The sequence below is a fragment of the Leucoraja erinacea genome, chromosome 2, assembly GCF_028641065.1.
Source record: "Leucoraja erinacea ecotype New England chromosome 2, Leri_hhj_1, whole genome shotgun sequence".
In the NCBI taxonomy this organism is placed as follows: domain Eukaryota; kingdom Metazoa; phylum Chordata; class Chondrichthyes; order Rajiformes; family Rajidae; genus Leucoraja; species Leucoraja erinaceus.
In genome coordinates, this window is record NC_073378.1 from 76,291,743 (window position 1) to 76,306,121 (window position 14,379).

Sequence of the window (14,379 nt, forward strand, 5' to 3'; positions counted from 1 at the left end):
CCCAAATAAAAGAGAATAAACATTCTATTTCTTTAAAAGAAGCAATTTAAAACTAACCTCCATCTCCACATTATTATGTAGTTGGCATAAGGTGAGCCAAAGGATTTTTAACCTGAGAAATAAGATTGTTAGTATAATCTCCACAAAAGTGCACGACTGGTTCAATTTGTATTTTAATAAAAATAGTAAAACATGCAAGTTATAATGCGTTTATATACATATGGCATGTTACACAAAACCAAGCTATATCTTAAAAAATGTATATAGTAATGTGCCCTCTACAATATCTTCAGTAAATATTGAAGAAGACATGTCTTTCTAAAAGTGGTGCTTCTTCCGTAGGTTGTGTTAAAATTACCCGAAGAGCATTCTAGCTGTCATATGCCAATTACAACTATCTACAATATTGCTATTATTCATAGTTATTCCTATTTTCTATGAGGATTAAACACATGCAACAATTCAGGCACTACCTGCTAAATATGTTAGCTTGTGGGTATTACAAGACTTAAAACAAAGTGTTTATCTTCAGCAATTTTTGTATAATCTTTTATGGAAGTTGCTGATTTTGCTTCAGTAAACAAATGTCTTTGCTCCAGGCTCTGAACTATTTGGACCAAATTGTTTTGCTTCAAAATCCTCAATATAGGATTTGCAGACCAGACAGCAAGGGTTGGGACCCTACTTCAGTCCAAAGAAGTGTCCCAACCCAAAACATCATTCCCTTCCATAGATATTGCCTGACTGGCAAAAGTCCTCCAGCACATTGATTTTTGCACTTAATGTTCCAATCAAACATTTTTGTTCTGTTTATAGAGTCTATTCATCCTGCATGCCATATAACTGTGAAGGGGCATACTTTTCTGAGTGAAGTTAGTTACACCATATAAATACAGCTACAAACAAATCTGCCCAGGCATTGCTGCCGTTGCTTTGGCAGAATAGCGGTACGTCTTATTTGTATTTGTGAATATTATTTCTCTGACATTATCAACTTGACCCGAATAAAATAGAAACATCCCCCTGAAATTTCCCAGCATAGGAATTCTATCATCATGATTTGATGATATTAAAATTCAGATGCAAGGGTGTGGAATGAAAGCAGCTTCAATGACTAAAGTGAATTTCAGGTTTACATACACCGCATGCAATTTCTTAGAGGTGCACATGGGATATGAATGAGCAAATTCGAGCCCAATAAAAAGCATGGGAACCTCCAAACTAGAACATGAAGATGCATAAGCAATTGCCAACTTCGATCTATAATTCTGCCAATGTGTTGATTTCATTAGTAGCGATTAATTGAAGCTCAGATGATGAGTTGATCACTAGCATGGCCAAAAAAATAACAAAAAATGACTAACTTCAAGTGGTATATACCAATTTTAGCAGATCAAAAACTTAGATAATTGTGCTGCTGATGATTTATCAATTCACTTGTTTTCACTGATTTATTTAAAGCCTCACTTCAGCTGAGTGTAAATTCATGAACTTTCACAGGCATCATTGATGAAATCGGTGCAGCACCATGGTGTTCTCTATATATTTGATAGTGACCCGGGTCCCTCTGGTGGGACTGGGATATTGAAAACCAAGATTTAATTATGTAGTCATCTTAGTCATTTCTTTAGGCATTCAGATGTTGGACTTAACATCTGAGTCAATGTTGAATTTGTTCATTGACATCCACGATGAAAAAGGGCGTTTTAAGATCTCTGAGATATTCACCATTCCTCAAAGTTTTAGCACAAATCTGACGCTGGAAATACGTTGAGATCTTGTTCATGGAGAACTATACTGCTTCCGAGACCATTAATGGCTTTTATTTATTCATTCAGTTTGGAGGTCTGGATACTTTCATGAACCCATTGGTGTCCTTCTAGTGAAATTACTCTCATGGTGCTATTGGGTACAGAGTTCCAGGATTTAGACTCAGTGACAATGAGTAATTGACAATATGTTTCTAAGCCAGGAATGCATAGGACAGGGTAGGAAACCAGCAAGAAATGGTGTTGACAGCTAACAGATATTCTTCTTGGTGGTGGAGGTCATGGGTTTTGGAGGTGCTATTTGAGTAGACTTGGTGAAAAACTGCAGTTTATTTTGAAGATGATAGAAACTGCAGCCACTCTACTAGTGGTGGAAAGAATGCGCATTTAGAGTGGATGGGGTGTCAATCAATACATCTGCTTTGTTCTGGAAGAATTGGTGCAATTCGCTTCCAACTCTGGAGCTACAGTAAGACACAGGAAAAGCATTGAGTCATAGAAGTCACTGGAAGAGTATCAATGTCGCCTTCTGATGTTTTTACTTATGCACACTGCTGACAAACCAGCTAACAATATAATTTTCAAGTGAAAACAAGTACTGAAGCAATGGTCATCTGGTACGTACTTTGCAATACCCCATATATTACAGATGTCAAATTACAAAGTAAAGCTTTTGCCATCTAGATTCAGTTATTTGAAATACTAAAATCAGGAAAGGAAGAGCCAAAGATAATTCTCAAATGAGTTTAACCTTATAACTACTGGTGTATCCTTAATGTGTGTTAAATTCATTAATGTTTGGAATATGGATGTCTGATTAGCATGATGGACACAAACATTGTAATCGATAGAGAAGGTGGTGTGACCCTATAGAATTATATTGACCAGCTAGTAAATTGTGTATAACATTGACACTTTGGAATCTAATCCTGATAAATGCAATGAAATTCACATACACAATGAATGGTAGGGCTGAGTGCCGAGGAACAGAAGGACCTTAGTGTTCATGTCTAAGGAACGATGAATGTGGCAGCACAACCAAATAAGACAAAGAAGGCATACAAGATACTTGGGGACAAAAGATGCAGATGCTGGAGTCTGAAGCAAACAACAAACTGCTGGAAGCGAGCAGGTCAAGCCACATCTGTGGAAGCAAAGGGAAGGTTGACATTTCAGGTTGATATCCTGCATCAGGACTGATAATATAGAGAGAAGATAGTCAGTATGTGGATGTGAGAGGAAGGGGTAAAATGGGCACTGGTAGGTGATGGGTGGAACCAGTTGGAGGGGTGTGGGGAAGATGAGCGGTGATCAGATGGGGGAAGGGTTATGGGCAGAAGGAATAAAGTGTGGAATGGTTATGTCCAAGCAACCAGGGTGGGGGAATCAAAGGCGGAAAGGTAAAAAAAATGGATAGGCGCCCAGGTGGACCGAGAGCAGGAAAGGATCACAGGGGAATGGGTTACCTGAAATAGGAAAATTCCACATTCATACCAGAATTGTGAATAGTGAGGAAAGTTGTCAAAGGATTCAACGGAAAAGGAACCGGTTGGGAATGTGCAAAGAGAAATGGCAGATGAAGTTTAATCCGGGCAAGTGCAAAGTGTTGCACTTCGAAAGGTCCAAAGTAAGAGGAAATTATAGAGTAAAAGGCAGGATCCTTAGAATCATGGATGCACAGAGGGGTCTTGGGCGCAAATCCATAACTCCCACAAGGTCCCAACACAAGTAGGTAGGGTGGTAGAGGCAGCATATGACATGCTTGCCTTCTTTGGTTGGGGTTTGAGTATAAAAGTCTGGATTTTGCAGCAGTACAAACCTTTGGTTAGGCCACATTTGGAATACTTGTGTAGTTCTGGTAGCCACATTACAGCAAGGATGTGGAGACTTTGGAGAGGGTGCAGAAGAGGGTCACCAGGATGTTGCCTGGAATAGAAAGCATTAACGACAAGGAGAGATTGGACAAACTTGGAATATTTTCTCTGAAGCAGAGGAGGCTGAGGGGTGACCTGATAGAAACATAAAATTATGAAAGGCTTAGACATGGTACATAAAGTGGAAGTGGCAAATACTAGAGGGCATAGCTTTAATGCGAGGAAGAGAAAGTTCAAACAAATTTACGAGGCACGCTTTCTTTAGTATACAAAGACTGGCTGTTGCCATTGTATCCGCTTCCATCACTTCCCATGGCAATGATTTCCAAGCATTGGCAGGGGACGTGATGATACAATAGCAAAAGCTAAGAGCATTTAGACAGATACAAACAAACAAACAGGGAATGCAGGATATAGACCATGTGCAGGCATATATGTAGTTTAAACTGGCACCATGGTTGGCCTGTCCTGTGCTGTACTGCTCTAGGCTTCACAGCATTGTACTGCAGACTACCCAAGTGTAATATGTGGTGGTGTTCTTCTAGTTTATATATGGCTTCACTGTGTTAGCGGAGAAGGCCAGGGACATACAGGTGAGATTTGGAATGGGAAGGGGTGTTAAAATGGCATACAACCGGAAAATCAAGAAGACTGGTGCAGACAGAGCTCAGGTGCCCCGCAAAACAGTCACTTAGTCCCAGATGTCAAGAACACATCACAAACATCAAATGTAATAGACAAGGTTGGAGTGGAAGCATGCAAATCTCTGCATCATCTGATGGGCTGTTTAGCACCCTGGATGGTGGTTTAGTGAACAGGAGGTGAACAGATCTGTGCCAAACCACCTGTGGTTGCACAAAAAACTGCCAGGGGATGGGGAAGGTTAACAAGATGCTTGCCTTCATTAGCTAGGGCATAAGATACAGGCGCAAGGAAGTTACATACAAGTTGACAAAAACAATGGCTGCAGTAGAATACTGTATGTCACTCGATTCAAAACATTATATGAAGAACACGATTGCACTGTAGAGAGTGCAAAGGTGGTTGACCAGTATATCGGATCGTATGGGGGAGGTTAATTTAAGAGGAGAGACTGATTAGAATGAGTTTGTTTACCTTGGAGTGTTCAAGCCCATGGAGGGTTCTACTGGGAGTTATATATGATAGACAGTATGAAAATTAATAAAAAATACCCTTTAATAAAATCTGACAATGTGCACTTTAACCACATGTGATTTTTTAATTAAATTACAAACCTCAAATTGTGCAGTACAGAGGCAAATAAATAAATGATGGGTCTTTGTAGTTTTTCTGCTCACTCCCACCAAAATAACTCATTTGCTACACATTCTTCAAAAAGCACAGCACTCTCTCAAGCATTAGTGTGTGATTACCAATGCTAGTTCTTCTCTATTCCATTAGACTGATTTTAGCACATTCTAATTATACAGTTCTTCCTCAGCTTTTGAACAGCTCACCTTGCAGTCTTGATACATTTCTTAGCTATTCACTCTTAGTTTCTGCATTGAATGAGGCACTGCAAATTCATTCTCTATTTCAGTTTTACCCAACTTCACCAAGTGACCTATTTCTCTCAACTTCACACTAAATTTTTGGTCTTGCTAATGATAGTCTTTGAGATCTCAGACATATACAAACATTTTCAGACCGTTTTCACATCGGCAACTTTTTGTACATATCTTCTGGCAAGTCTGATCATTTCTACTTTTGACTATTGAAGAAAAATTATGAAAACTTAGTTAAATTTTAGATTGGAAAATAGGTGAAAACCAGGCAGGACTTGTATTTGTAATATGTTTTGAACAAAGCCAATCATTAGCAGCAAATGTATAGTGCTTAGTCACTATGATTGTTCAATTTTATCCCATTCAATACCAAGAATGAATGATCATTTAACAAGGGTTACGCAGCAACTGCGAGGAGGTCAAAAGAACAAAGCCTAGGAGAGGCAACAGCCACTCCTACAGTTAAATGCATTATTACTTCAGAAGACCCCGCTCATAATGCCATGCCTTCCTGACTCACTACCAATGCCTGACAATGTATAAATCTTCACTGTTGTACGCATGCAAGAATCAAAGAAAAACGCACAGCAGTTAGCCATGAAACAGAATAACTTTTCTGAATTAAATCAGAACTTTAATCTTATTTTAGCCATTTCCCATTTACATTCTTAGAAAAGCATTGTGTGAAATTACCAATTTGTTGATAAGAAAAAGAGGAACAAAAATATAAATCAACCTACGCTCCAGGTCCTTGCCAGGTCCAAGTGATTGTATCCTGGAATTAAAAATTGAAAATCTGATTCAAAATGAGCATTTGCTGAGGTTTGGTATTATAGACAGAAGTATTCAAACTGGTTTGAGATTGACAGGGATACATTCCTTGAATGCATTGTGCAATCTGATAGAACCATAGAAATTAAAAGCAAAGGAAGGTAGTCAAGTGCTAAAAGTGAGCAAGTTTAGAAAGCTGTCTGGTGTCTTACCCAGTCTTACCCAGTTAATTCTAAAGACCTTTTACTCCCATGTACACGAACAAGACATTAAATAAAAATATTTAAAAGGGGTACTTAGAGGTAAATAAGATGGAGTAAAAGCAATGGCAGAGGGAAGGATAATCCAGATAGGAGAGTTAAGGTGACTCAAGGCTGTGCTGCCAGGAGCAGTCAATTAACTGTATAGAGTTGTGGTGGACCGTCAGACTGGATACGGAGGAACAAAATCCTCAAGGCAAGAGAGATTTGGCTGCTCTTCTTCAAGAATCACATTTTGCTTTCAGGTATAGTAAATAATTAAGGCAGTGAATGGAGTGCTGGTCTTTATTGCAAGAGGAATGAAGTACAAATGTTAGGAAACCTTGAGGCAACTCGTTTGGTAAATTGATGCCACAAACCTGGAATATTTGCTATGAGTTTGTTTGAAAAGTAAAGTTATAGCAGTGTAGCAAAGTTTCCTGAGATTTATTCCTTTGGGTTATGAGGAAAATTCAAATACAATGGTTCCATATTTAAACCTGATGAGGTTCTGAGGGGACTTGATAGGAAATATCTATGAGGAGGTTTTCACTAATGGGCAAGTTTAAAAATCTCTTGAAGACTGAGATGAGGATGAATTGTTTTTGTGAGGGCGGTGAACCATTGGAATTCCCTGCCTTGAGATTTATAGTTATTCAAATAGCTTCAAGACTTAGGAGAGTCAAGGACTACAGGGATCAGACATGAAAAAAATGTGTATTTCTTTGATTTAGGGGCATCTGGATATCATTGGCAGCACCAGCATTTACTGCCAACCCCCAGTTGCCCATGAGATGCTGGTAGTCCACCTGCTTGAACAACTGCAATCAGTCCGACTGAAGGTCGTCCACAGTGCTGTTGGGGACGGTGTTGAAGGATTTAGACCCAGTGAGCAATATAGAAAGTTGTGTCAACCATGATCTTATTGAATGGCAGGGCAATGACCCAAGAGGTTCAATGGCCCACCCTTCTTCCTATGATCGTATTTCCAAATCGCGATGGTGTGCAATTTGGGATGGGAAAATGCAGGTAGTGTTGTCACCATGCATCTGATGCATTTGCCCCTCTTGCTGTTATCGTTCGCAGGCTTGGGAGGTGCTGGTGGAAAAGCCTAGGTAAGAAACCATGGGTTATTTTGCTGATAACATGCTTTGCAGACACTGTGCAGGAAATAATGTTTAGGATGGCAATTGGGGTGTCAACCCAGAAAGCTGCTGTGTTTTGGAAGGTGTTGAGCATGCTGGAGTTGCTGGAATTGAGCTCATCCAGCACTCCGTCATGTGCCTGACATATGTCTTGTGGTTGGTGGAAGCACATCAGGATGTTAGGGGTTGAGTCACACACTGCAGGATACTCTCAAATCTGCTCTGTAGCTACAGTATTTATATGGTTGTTTCAATTGAGTTTGGTCTGTGCTGACACCCAGGAAACTGATGGTGACTGAATCTGACGCAATGTGTTGAACATCAAGTGCAGGTAGTTATACTCTCTTTTGATGGAGTTGGCCACTATCTAGCACTCTGTGGCACGAGTATTATTAGCCGCCCATGCCCAAATGTTGTCTAGGTTTTATATGCAGACAGTTTCATTTGCCAGGTAATTATAAATGGAAGTGAAAATCGTGATTAGAAAGAGCTTGGCTAGAGCACAGCTAATTCTGGGACGCATGTATCCTTTGATATTTAATCCCATAGTTGGGGCAAAAAATCAGATTAGCCATGTCATTAAATGGCAGAACACATTTGAGCAGCTGTACGACCTCCTCGCGCGACTATCTCCTCTGTTCTTAATTAAGACTATGGGAAACTTTAAATACAAAGATTAAAATTTCCAATTTTAAGATTGAAGCCAGTACTAATCCCGGAGGATTGATGGCGAGGACGTTCTCTGTAAATGGAATTTGGCTTGTGATAAAATTGGTGTCATGAACTTCAGATGCATTTTAATTTATTGAGGGTGGATGATGGAATTACAGAGCTTGGAGATGAAGGAAGCATAAATGAGCGCTACAGATTACAACATGCAGGACTGATAGCAGGTGACATTATAGAGAGCTGTTTAAAACAAAAACAGCCAATCTTGCCACAAATAGGTTTTGTCAGTTTTGGCCCAAAATAAATTGCTGCAGCTGAGGCAGAGTCCGAAGAGCAGCTTCTTTCAGTAGCAAAGGTGCAAAACCTTTGATGAGAGATGAAGACAACAGAATTAGTCTTCCAAAGGTTTTACTGGACAAAATTCCAAATCAGCCAAGAGCAAATGTAACAAGCAAAAGTTGCAGCTGCAGAACACAAACTTGTCATTCAATTTGATCAAATCTAATCTAGGCTTGCTTCCTTGCTGCGTGACTTACATCCTTAAATATCTCTGCCTAACTGCATTTTCAACTGACCAAGACCTCAACAACTTCTTAGGGCACGAATGCCCCAAAATTCCACTAGCCTTTGACAAAAGGCTTAGTGACATCAACTCTGAATGGCTCGCTCTAATGAAGGTCAGGTCCATGTGTTCTGGATTCCTGAGTCAAAGGCAAAAGGTTGGATTGGAAAATTGCTGAATCCATTTAATGACTTAAAATACCTCGTTAAGTACATAGTAGTTATAAATAAACCACATTTGCAATTTATCCATGTAATTATTAGCCAAGTAAGAGTTTTACATGGCCACTGCACCATCTCCATGGTAAATATATTATGGGACACAGATAACATGGAGCATAGATTAGGAACAGTACCTTGTGCTGACTGTGACGCCAAATTAAACAAAACCTGTGTCTGTACATGATCCATATCCCTCTATCCACTTCAACTTCATGTGCCTATCTCAATGCCTCTTCGATACTATTATCTCCACCAGCACCCCTGGCAGTGTGCTCCAAGTTTCTACCATAGTGGAAGAACGCTTGCCTTGCACATCTCCTATAACATTTCCCCTCTCACTTTCAAGTATTCCTTCCAATAAATGACATTTCTACATTGGGGGAAAAATCCATCCTATCTATAGCTTTCATGGTTTTATATACTTTATTATGTCTCCCTCAGCCTCCGACACTGTGGGCAGGGAATTCTATCAGGAAATGCTGAAATGTATTTTAGATTATGTACAGTCTTAAGAGTCTTAAATTCTATGCTAGAGCTGATATATAATATCTGCAAAGTTGTACAACAGGCCAGTTTCCTGCAAGTCTTATTAAAAACATCATTAAACAGTAATCTACAAATAGTTGTTCTGGACAATTAACATATGATTGATATGATGGATTAAAAATCTTCATCAGCTAAAAATAAAAGCACACTCACCATTTTGTTGGGATAACGCAAGATTACAGGCTGCACGGGAACTCCAGGAATAAAGGCCCCTGATGACAAATATGCAATAAAAATTACAATTTTCTTCTTTTGTTCTCTGTCAATATTTTTTATTCTCGCCTTCCTGGAAGATGCTCACTTTTCACCAGTAGAATTATAAAAAGGCCCAATCGCCTGATTGCCATTTTACAACAGGAAATAAGACTGAATCAGCAAATATTTTGTCAGACCTTGCTACCAACATAAAGTCAGCTACACTCAACAATGATCTGAGTCAATGAGGGTAAGCAAATGCAATACGTGGCAATGCCAATGTATGATCAAGCCCCTAGACGGCAACCTCTTGGATGGCATCAGGGTTGCAGTAAGTAACCCCGGCAAATAGATGAATCAGAGAAAGTGTTATTCACAAAAGGCTCAAACCATTGGTTGACATCCAGAAACATTCAAAAATTAATAAATGTCAGCAAGACAAGTTAAATATGCATTAAAATTTAAACCATAAATATTTTGACACTGGGAAACTCAATTAAATAAAAATGATGCAAGTAGCTTATTTCTTACTCTCATTTCTGCATGTGTAAATAGGTAATAAGAATATCACTGTGCAGTTGCCCATGCAATAAAAAAGGACTATTGAATCATATGTTACTTACCCTTCAATAAAATGAACAGGCTTCCTGTTCCTATGCCTGGTCTAACCTGTCATGTTACAGCAAATTTACACACTCTAAGCTCCCAAGTTGGAATTCTCATTGAGTCCAGCAACAAAGGTCTTGAGGCTAGTAAATCTGGGAATGTATATTGGCCTGGAAATTCTTAAAGTGGCACTTAGAGAAATGCTAACTGTTTTCAGTGAGCACCAGACCTTTGCTGTGGCCAGCATTTCAGGCACAGCAACCTTGTTTAAACCAAGCTTGAATAACACTAACCTGTGCTAGTTTTCAAAGGAGCAGCAATGTGAACAATAAATCTCTTACATTTTCAGAATACAGTGCACAGAGGCCATAAGCAACGATGACTGTGTTGACTGCTTTACCATTATATTTCACAGCCCAGTAAACATCCACTTCAATTATTTATTTTGTTCTCTTTCAAAAGTTTTATTGAAATCTCTTTCAGCACTTCAGGCAGTGAGTTTTCAACACGTTGTTAACTATCTAGGAAAAACGTTAGGGTATTATGAGAAGAAGTACCTTAAATTCAACTTCTCTGCAGGTTGACGGGTACATTCCTGTACTAGACTAACACCTAATTGGAAGGTTTATCCAAAGCTTTGATATCCTTGCAGAACTAGCCAAAACTCTCTGGCTGCAACTTCCTTGCTTTGTACTTTATGCCTCTGGTATAATGCAAGACGTATGTTAAGGTTAAGGAAACTGAAATCAGCCAAGGCCCTTAAAGAATACAAAGCCAAGATGAACTCAAAGGGAATCAGGTGGGCCACAAGGGGGCATAAAATATCCTTGGCGAGTACGATAATGGAAAACCCCAAAACCTTTTATACCTACATTAAAAGTGAGGATAGCGAGGGAGAAGGGAGGACCACTCTAGAGTAAAAGAGGGAATTAATATACTTGGAGCCAGAGGAAGCAAGCAAGATACCAATTGAGTACCTCACATTGGGATTCACCAAGGCAAAGGACAGAGGATAGTGAGATCACTGTGGCGTATGCAAATATTCTAGGGCATGTTGAGATCTAGGAGGTAGTGGCAGTGGGTTTATTGAAGAATATTTGTTGAGGGTGTTTGTCCCTCGGGCTGATTATGCAAAGAGGGGATTGCTCTGAGGGGATTTTTGTATCCCCTCAGAGCTGATAAAAGTTGATAAAATTATGAGAGGCATGAATAAGGTTAATAGTCTCTTTCCCAAGGTGTAAATGTCAAATGCTAGAGGGCATAGGTTTAACCATATAACAATTACCGCACGGAAACAGGCCATCTCGGCCCTTCTAGTCCATGCCGAACACTTATTCTCCCCTAGTCCCATCTACCTGCACTCAGACCATAACCCTCCATTTCTTTCCCGTCCATATACCTATCCAATTTATTTTTAAATTATATAATTGAACCTGCCTCCACCACCTTCACTGGAAGCTCATTCCACACAGCAACCACTCTCTGAGTAAAGAAGTTCCCCCTTATGTTACCCCTAAACTTATGTCCCTTAATTCTCAAGTCATGTCCTCTTGTTTGAATCTTCCCTACTCTCAGTGGGAAAAGCTTATCCACGTCAACTCTGTCTATCCCTCTCATCATTTTAAAGACCTCTATCAAGTCTCCCCTTAACCTTCTGCACTCCAAAGAATAAAGACCTAACTTGTTTAACCTTTCTCCGTAACTTAGTTGCTGAAACCCAGGCAACATTCTAGTAAATCTCCTCTGTACTCTCTCTATTTTGTTGACATCTTTCCTATAATTTGGCGACCAAAATTGTACACTATACTCCAGAATTGGCCTCACCAATACCTTGTACAATTTTAACATTACATCCCAACTTCTATACTCAATGCTCTTTTATAAAGGCCAGCACACCAAAAGCTTTCTTTACCACCCTATCTACATGAGATTCCACCTTCAAGGAACTATGCACAGTTATTCCTAGATCCCTCTGTTCAAATGCATTTCTCAATTCGCTACCATTTACCATGTACGTCCTATTTTGATTTGTCCTGCCAAGATGTAGCACCTCACACTTATTAGCATTAAACTCCATTTGCCATCTTTCAGCCCACTCTTCCAAATGTCCTAAATCTCTCTGTAGACTTTGAAAATCGACTTCATTATCCACAACACCACCTATCTTAGTATCATCTGCATACTTACTAATCCAATTTACCACACCATCATCCAGATCATTGATGTATATGACAGTGGAGTGGACCCAACACAGATCCCCGAGGCACCCCACTAGTCACCGGCCTCAAACCTGACAAACAGTCATCCACCATTACTCTCTGGCATTACATTCAGCCACTGTTGAATCCATCTTGCTATTCCACCATTAATACCTAACAATTGAAACTTCTTAACCAACCTTCCACGTGGAACCTTGTCAAAGGCCTTACTGAAGTCCATATAGACAACATCCACCGTTTTACCCTCATCAATTTTCCTAGTAACCACTGACGTCAAACTAACCGGTCTATAATTGTCAGGTTTACTCTTAGAACCCTTTTTAAACAATGGAACAACATGCGCAGTACGCCAATCCTCCGGCACCATTCCCGTTTCTAATGACATTTGAAATATTTCTGTCATAGCCCCTGCTATTTCTACACTAACTTCCCTCAATGTCCTAGGGAATATCCTGTCAGGACCTGGAGATTTATCCACTTTTATATTTTTCAAAAGTGTCAGTACTTCCTCTTCTTTGAATCACATAGTTCCCATAGCTACTCTACTTGTTTCCCTTACCTCACATAATTCAAAATCCTTCTCCTTGGTGAATACCGAAGAAAATAAATTGTTCAATATCTCCCCCATCTCTTTTGGCTCTGCAGATAGCGGTCCACTCTGACTCTCTAATGGACCAATTTTATCCCTTGTTATCCTTTTGCTATTAATATAGCTGTAGAAACCTTTGGATTTACTTTCACCGTACTTGCCAAAGCAACCTCATATCTTCTTTGAGCTTTTCTAATTTCGTTCTTAAGATTAAGGTGAGAGAGGGGAAGTTTAAAGGAGGCGTGAGGCAAGTTTATTTTTTAAAAAAAAGTGGTACATGGCTGGATGCATGCCAGATGATGTGATGTCAGAGACCTAGAAAATTGGAAGCTGGTTATAGTCAGAGTCAAAGCTTTACAGGACAGAAACAGGCCTTCAGATCACCTTGTCCATGCCAATCAAGTTGGCATATTGGACGAGAAGCACTTGCCTGCATTTGTCCCACAACCCTCTAAACTGTTCTTATTCCAGTGGCATCTTGGGCCTCAAAGATAGACAAAGGGGCCGATCGGTAATAATAGTAATGTGAGAAATCTAGAAGTCTAAGCAACGATAGAAAAATGCTATAGTAAAAGAGACTTAGTCATCAAATTAATGCGTAGAATGAAATCCTTGCATCTACTGTCAGGAATAATCAATTCTATGTTCTTCTGCACCTGGTGGGCTTTGTACCAATATCTGGAATGCTTTTTTAATGAAAGCAGAAAATATGAGTTACACAATAGCAAATAATTGTCCAGTTACCATGGGAGTGTGGATGAAATGGTTTCGACCTGTATTGGGCAATCAATGTAGTTAGTACCTGCTCTTTAGAGAACAAAAGGGAATAGGAGGGAAATGGTGCCTTGGAAACCTGATTTAGCACATGCTGGTACACTGAAAAACCCAGTACTTGAACTCACAAGGGGAGAAGAGAGTTTTGACTCAAAGAGACCTCTGATCAAAACTGATTGCTTCGTGCCTCGACAGATAGCATACTGCACAAGGTGCAAGTGTTTGTACGTTGATTTATTCAGGCACTTAATTGCAAAGACAGAGTACACCTCTCACTAATTATCAGTGATGTGTTGCAAATCTATTTGGAAACTTGACGTGCCAGAAAATGGTTCCGATCAGAGATAAGTTTTGTTGAATAGCAAATCAGGATTCTTTCTTTATGGCTAATGTCCTGTAATCTAGGCAACTTCCTTGTAAACCTCTTCTGCATCTTTTCAAAGCCTCAACATCCTTCCTGAAATGGGTTCACCAGAACTGCACAAAATATACAAGCAACATGATCCACCTTATTACTGACTGACATCTATTAAAATGTGTCCAAGTTGGAATTAATTTACCCGATTTATTTTCTCTGAAAAAAAAAATTATCAACCACAAACATTAGACTGAATGTCCAGTGGTGCTGGGTTAAATTACTTGTGTTTGAACAGTTAGCTGGAATACTGACTTTA

At 39.5% G+C, this 14,379-nt stretch overlaps 1 protein-coding gene across 2 annotated transcripts in view; it reads right to left on the reverse strand.

Moving 5' to 3' along the window:
* lpcat1 (lysophosphatidylcholine acyltransferase 1) overlaps positions 1 to 14,379 on the reverse strand; it is a 108,565-nt gene that overhangs the window by 27,184 nt on the left and 67,002 nt on the right. For both annotated transcript variants that reach the window (XM_055658955.1, XM_055658948.1), the window contains exons 6-8: positions 9,476 to 9,534; positions 5,910 to 5,944; positions 58 to 112 (exon numbers count right to left, since the gene is read on the reverse strand). In XM_055658955.1, coding sequence (XP_055514930.1) covers positions 58 to 112; positions 5,910 to 5,944; positions 9,476 to 9,534 — 149 coding nt within the window. The remainder of the gene's footprint in view (positions 1 to 57; positions 113 to 5,909; positions 5,945 to 9,475; positions 9,535 to 14,379) is intronic.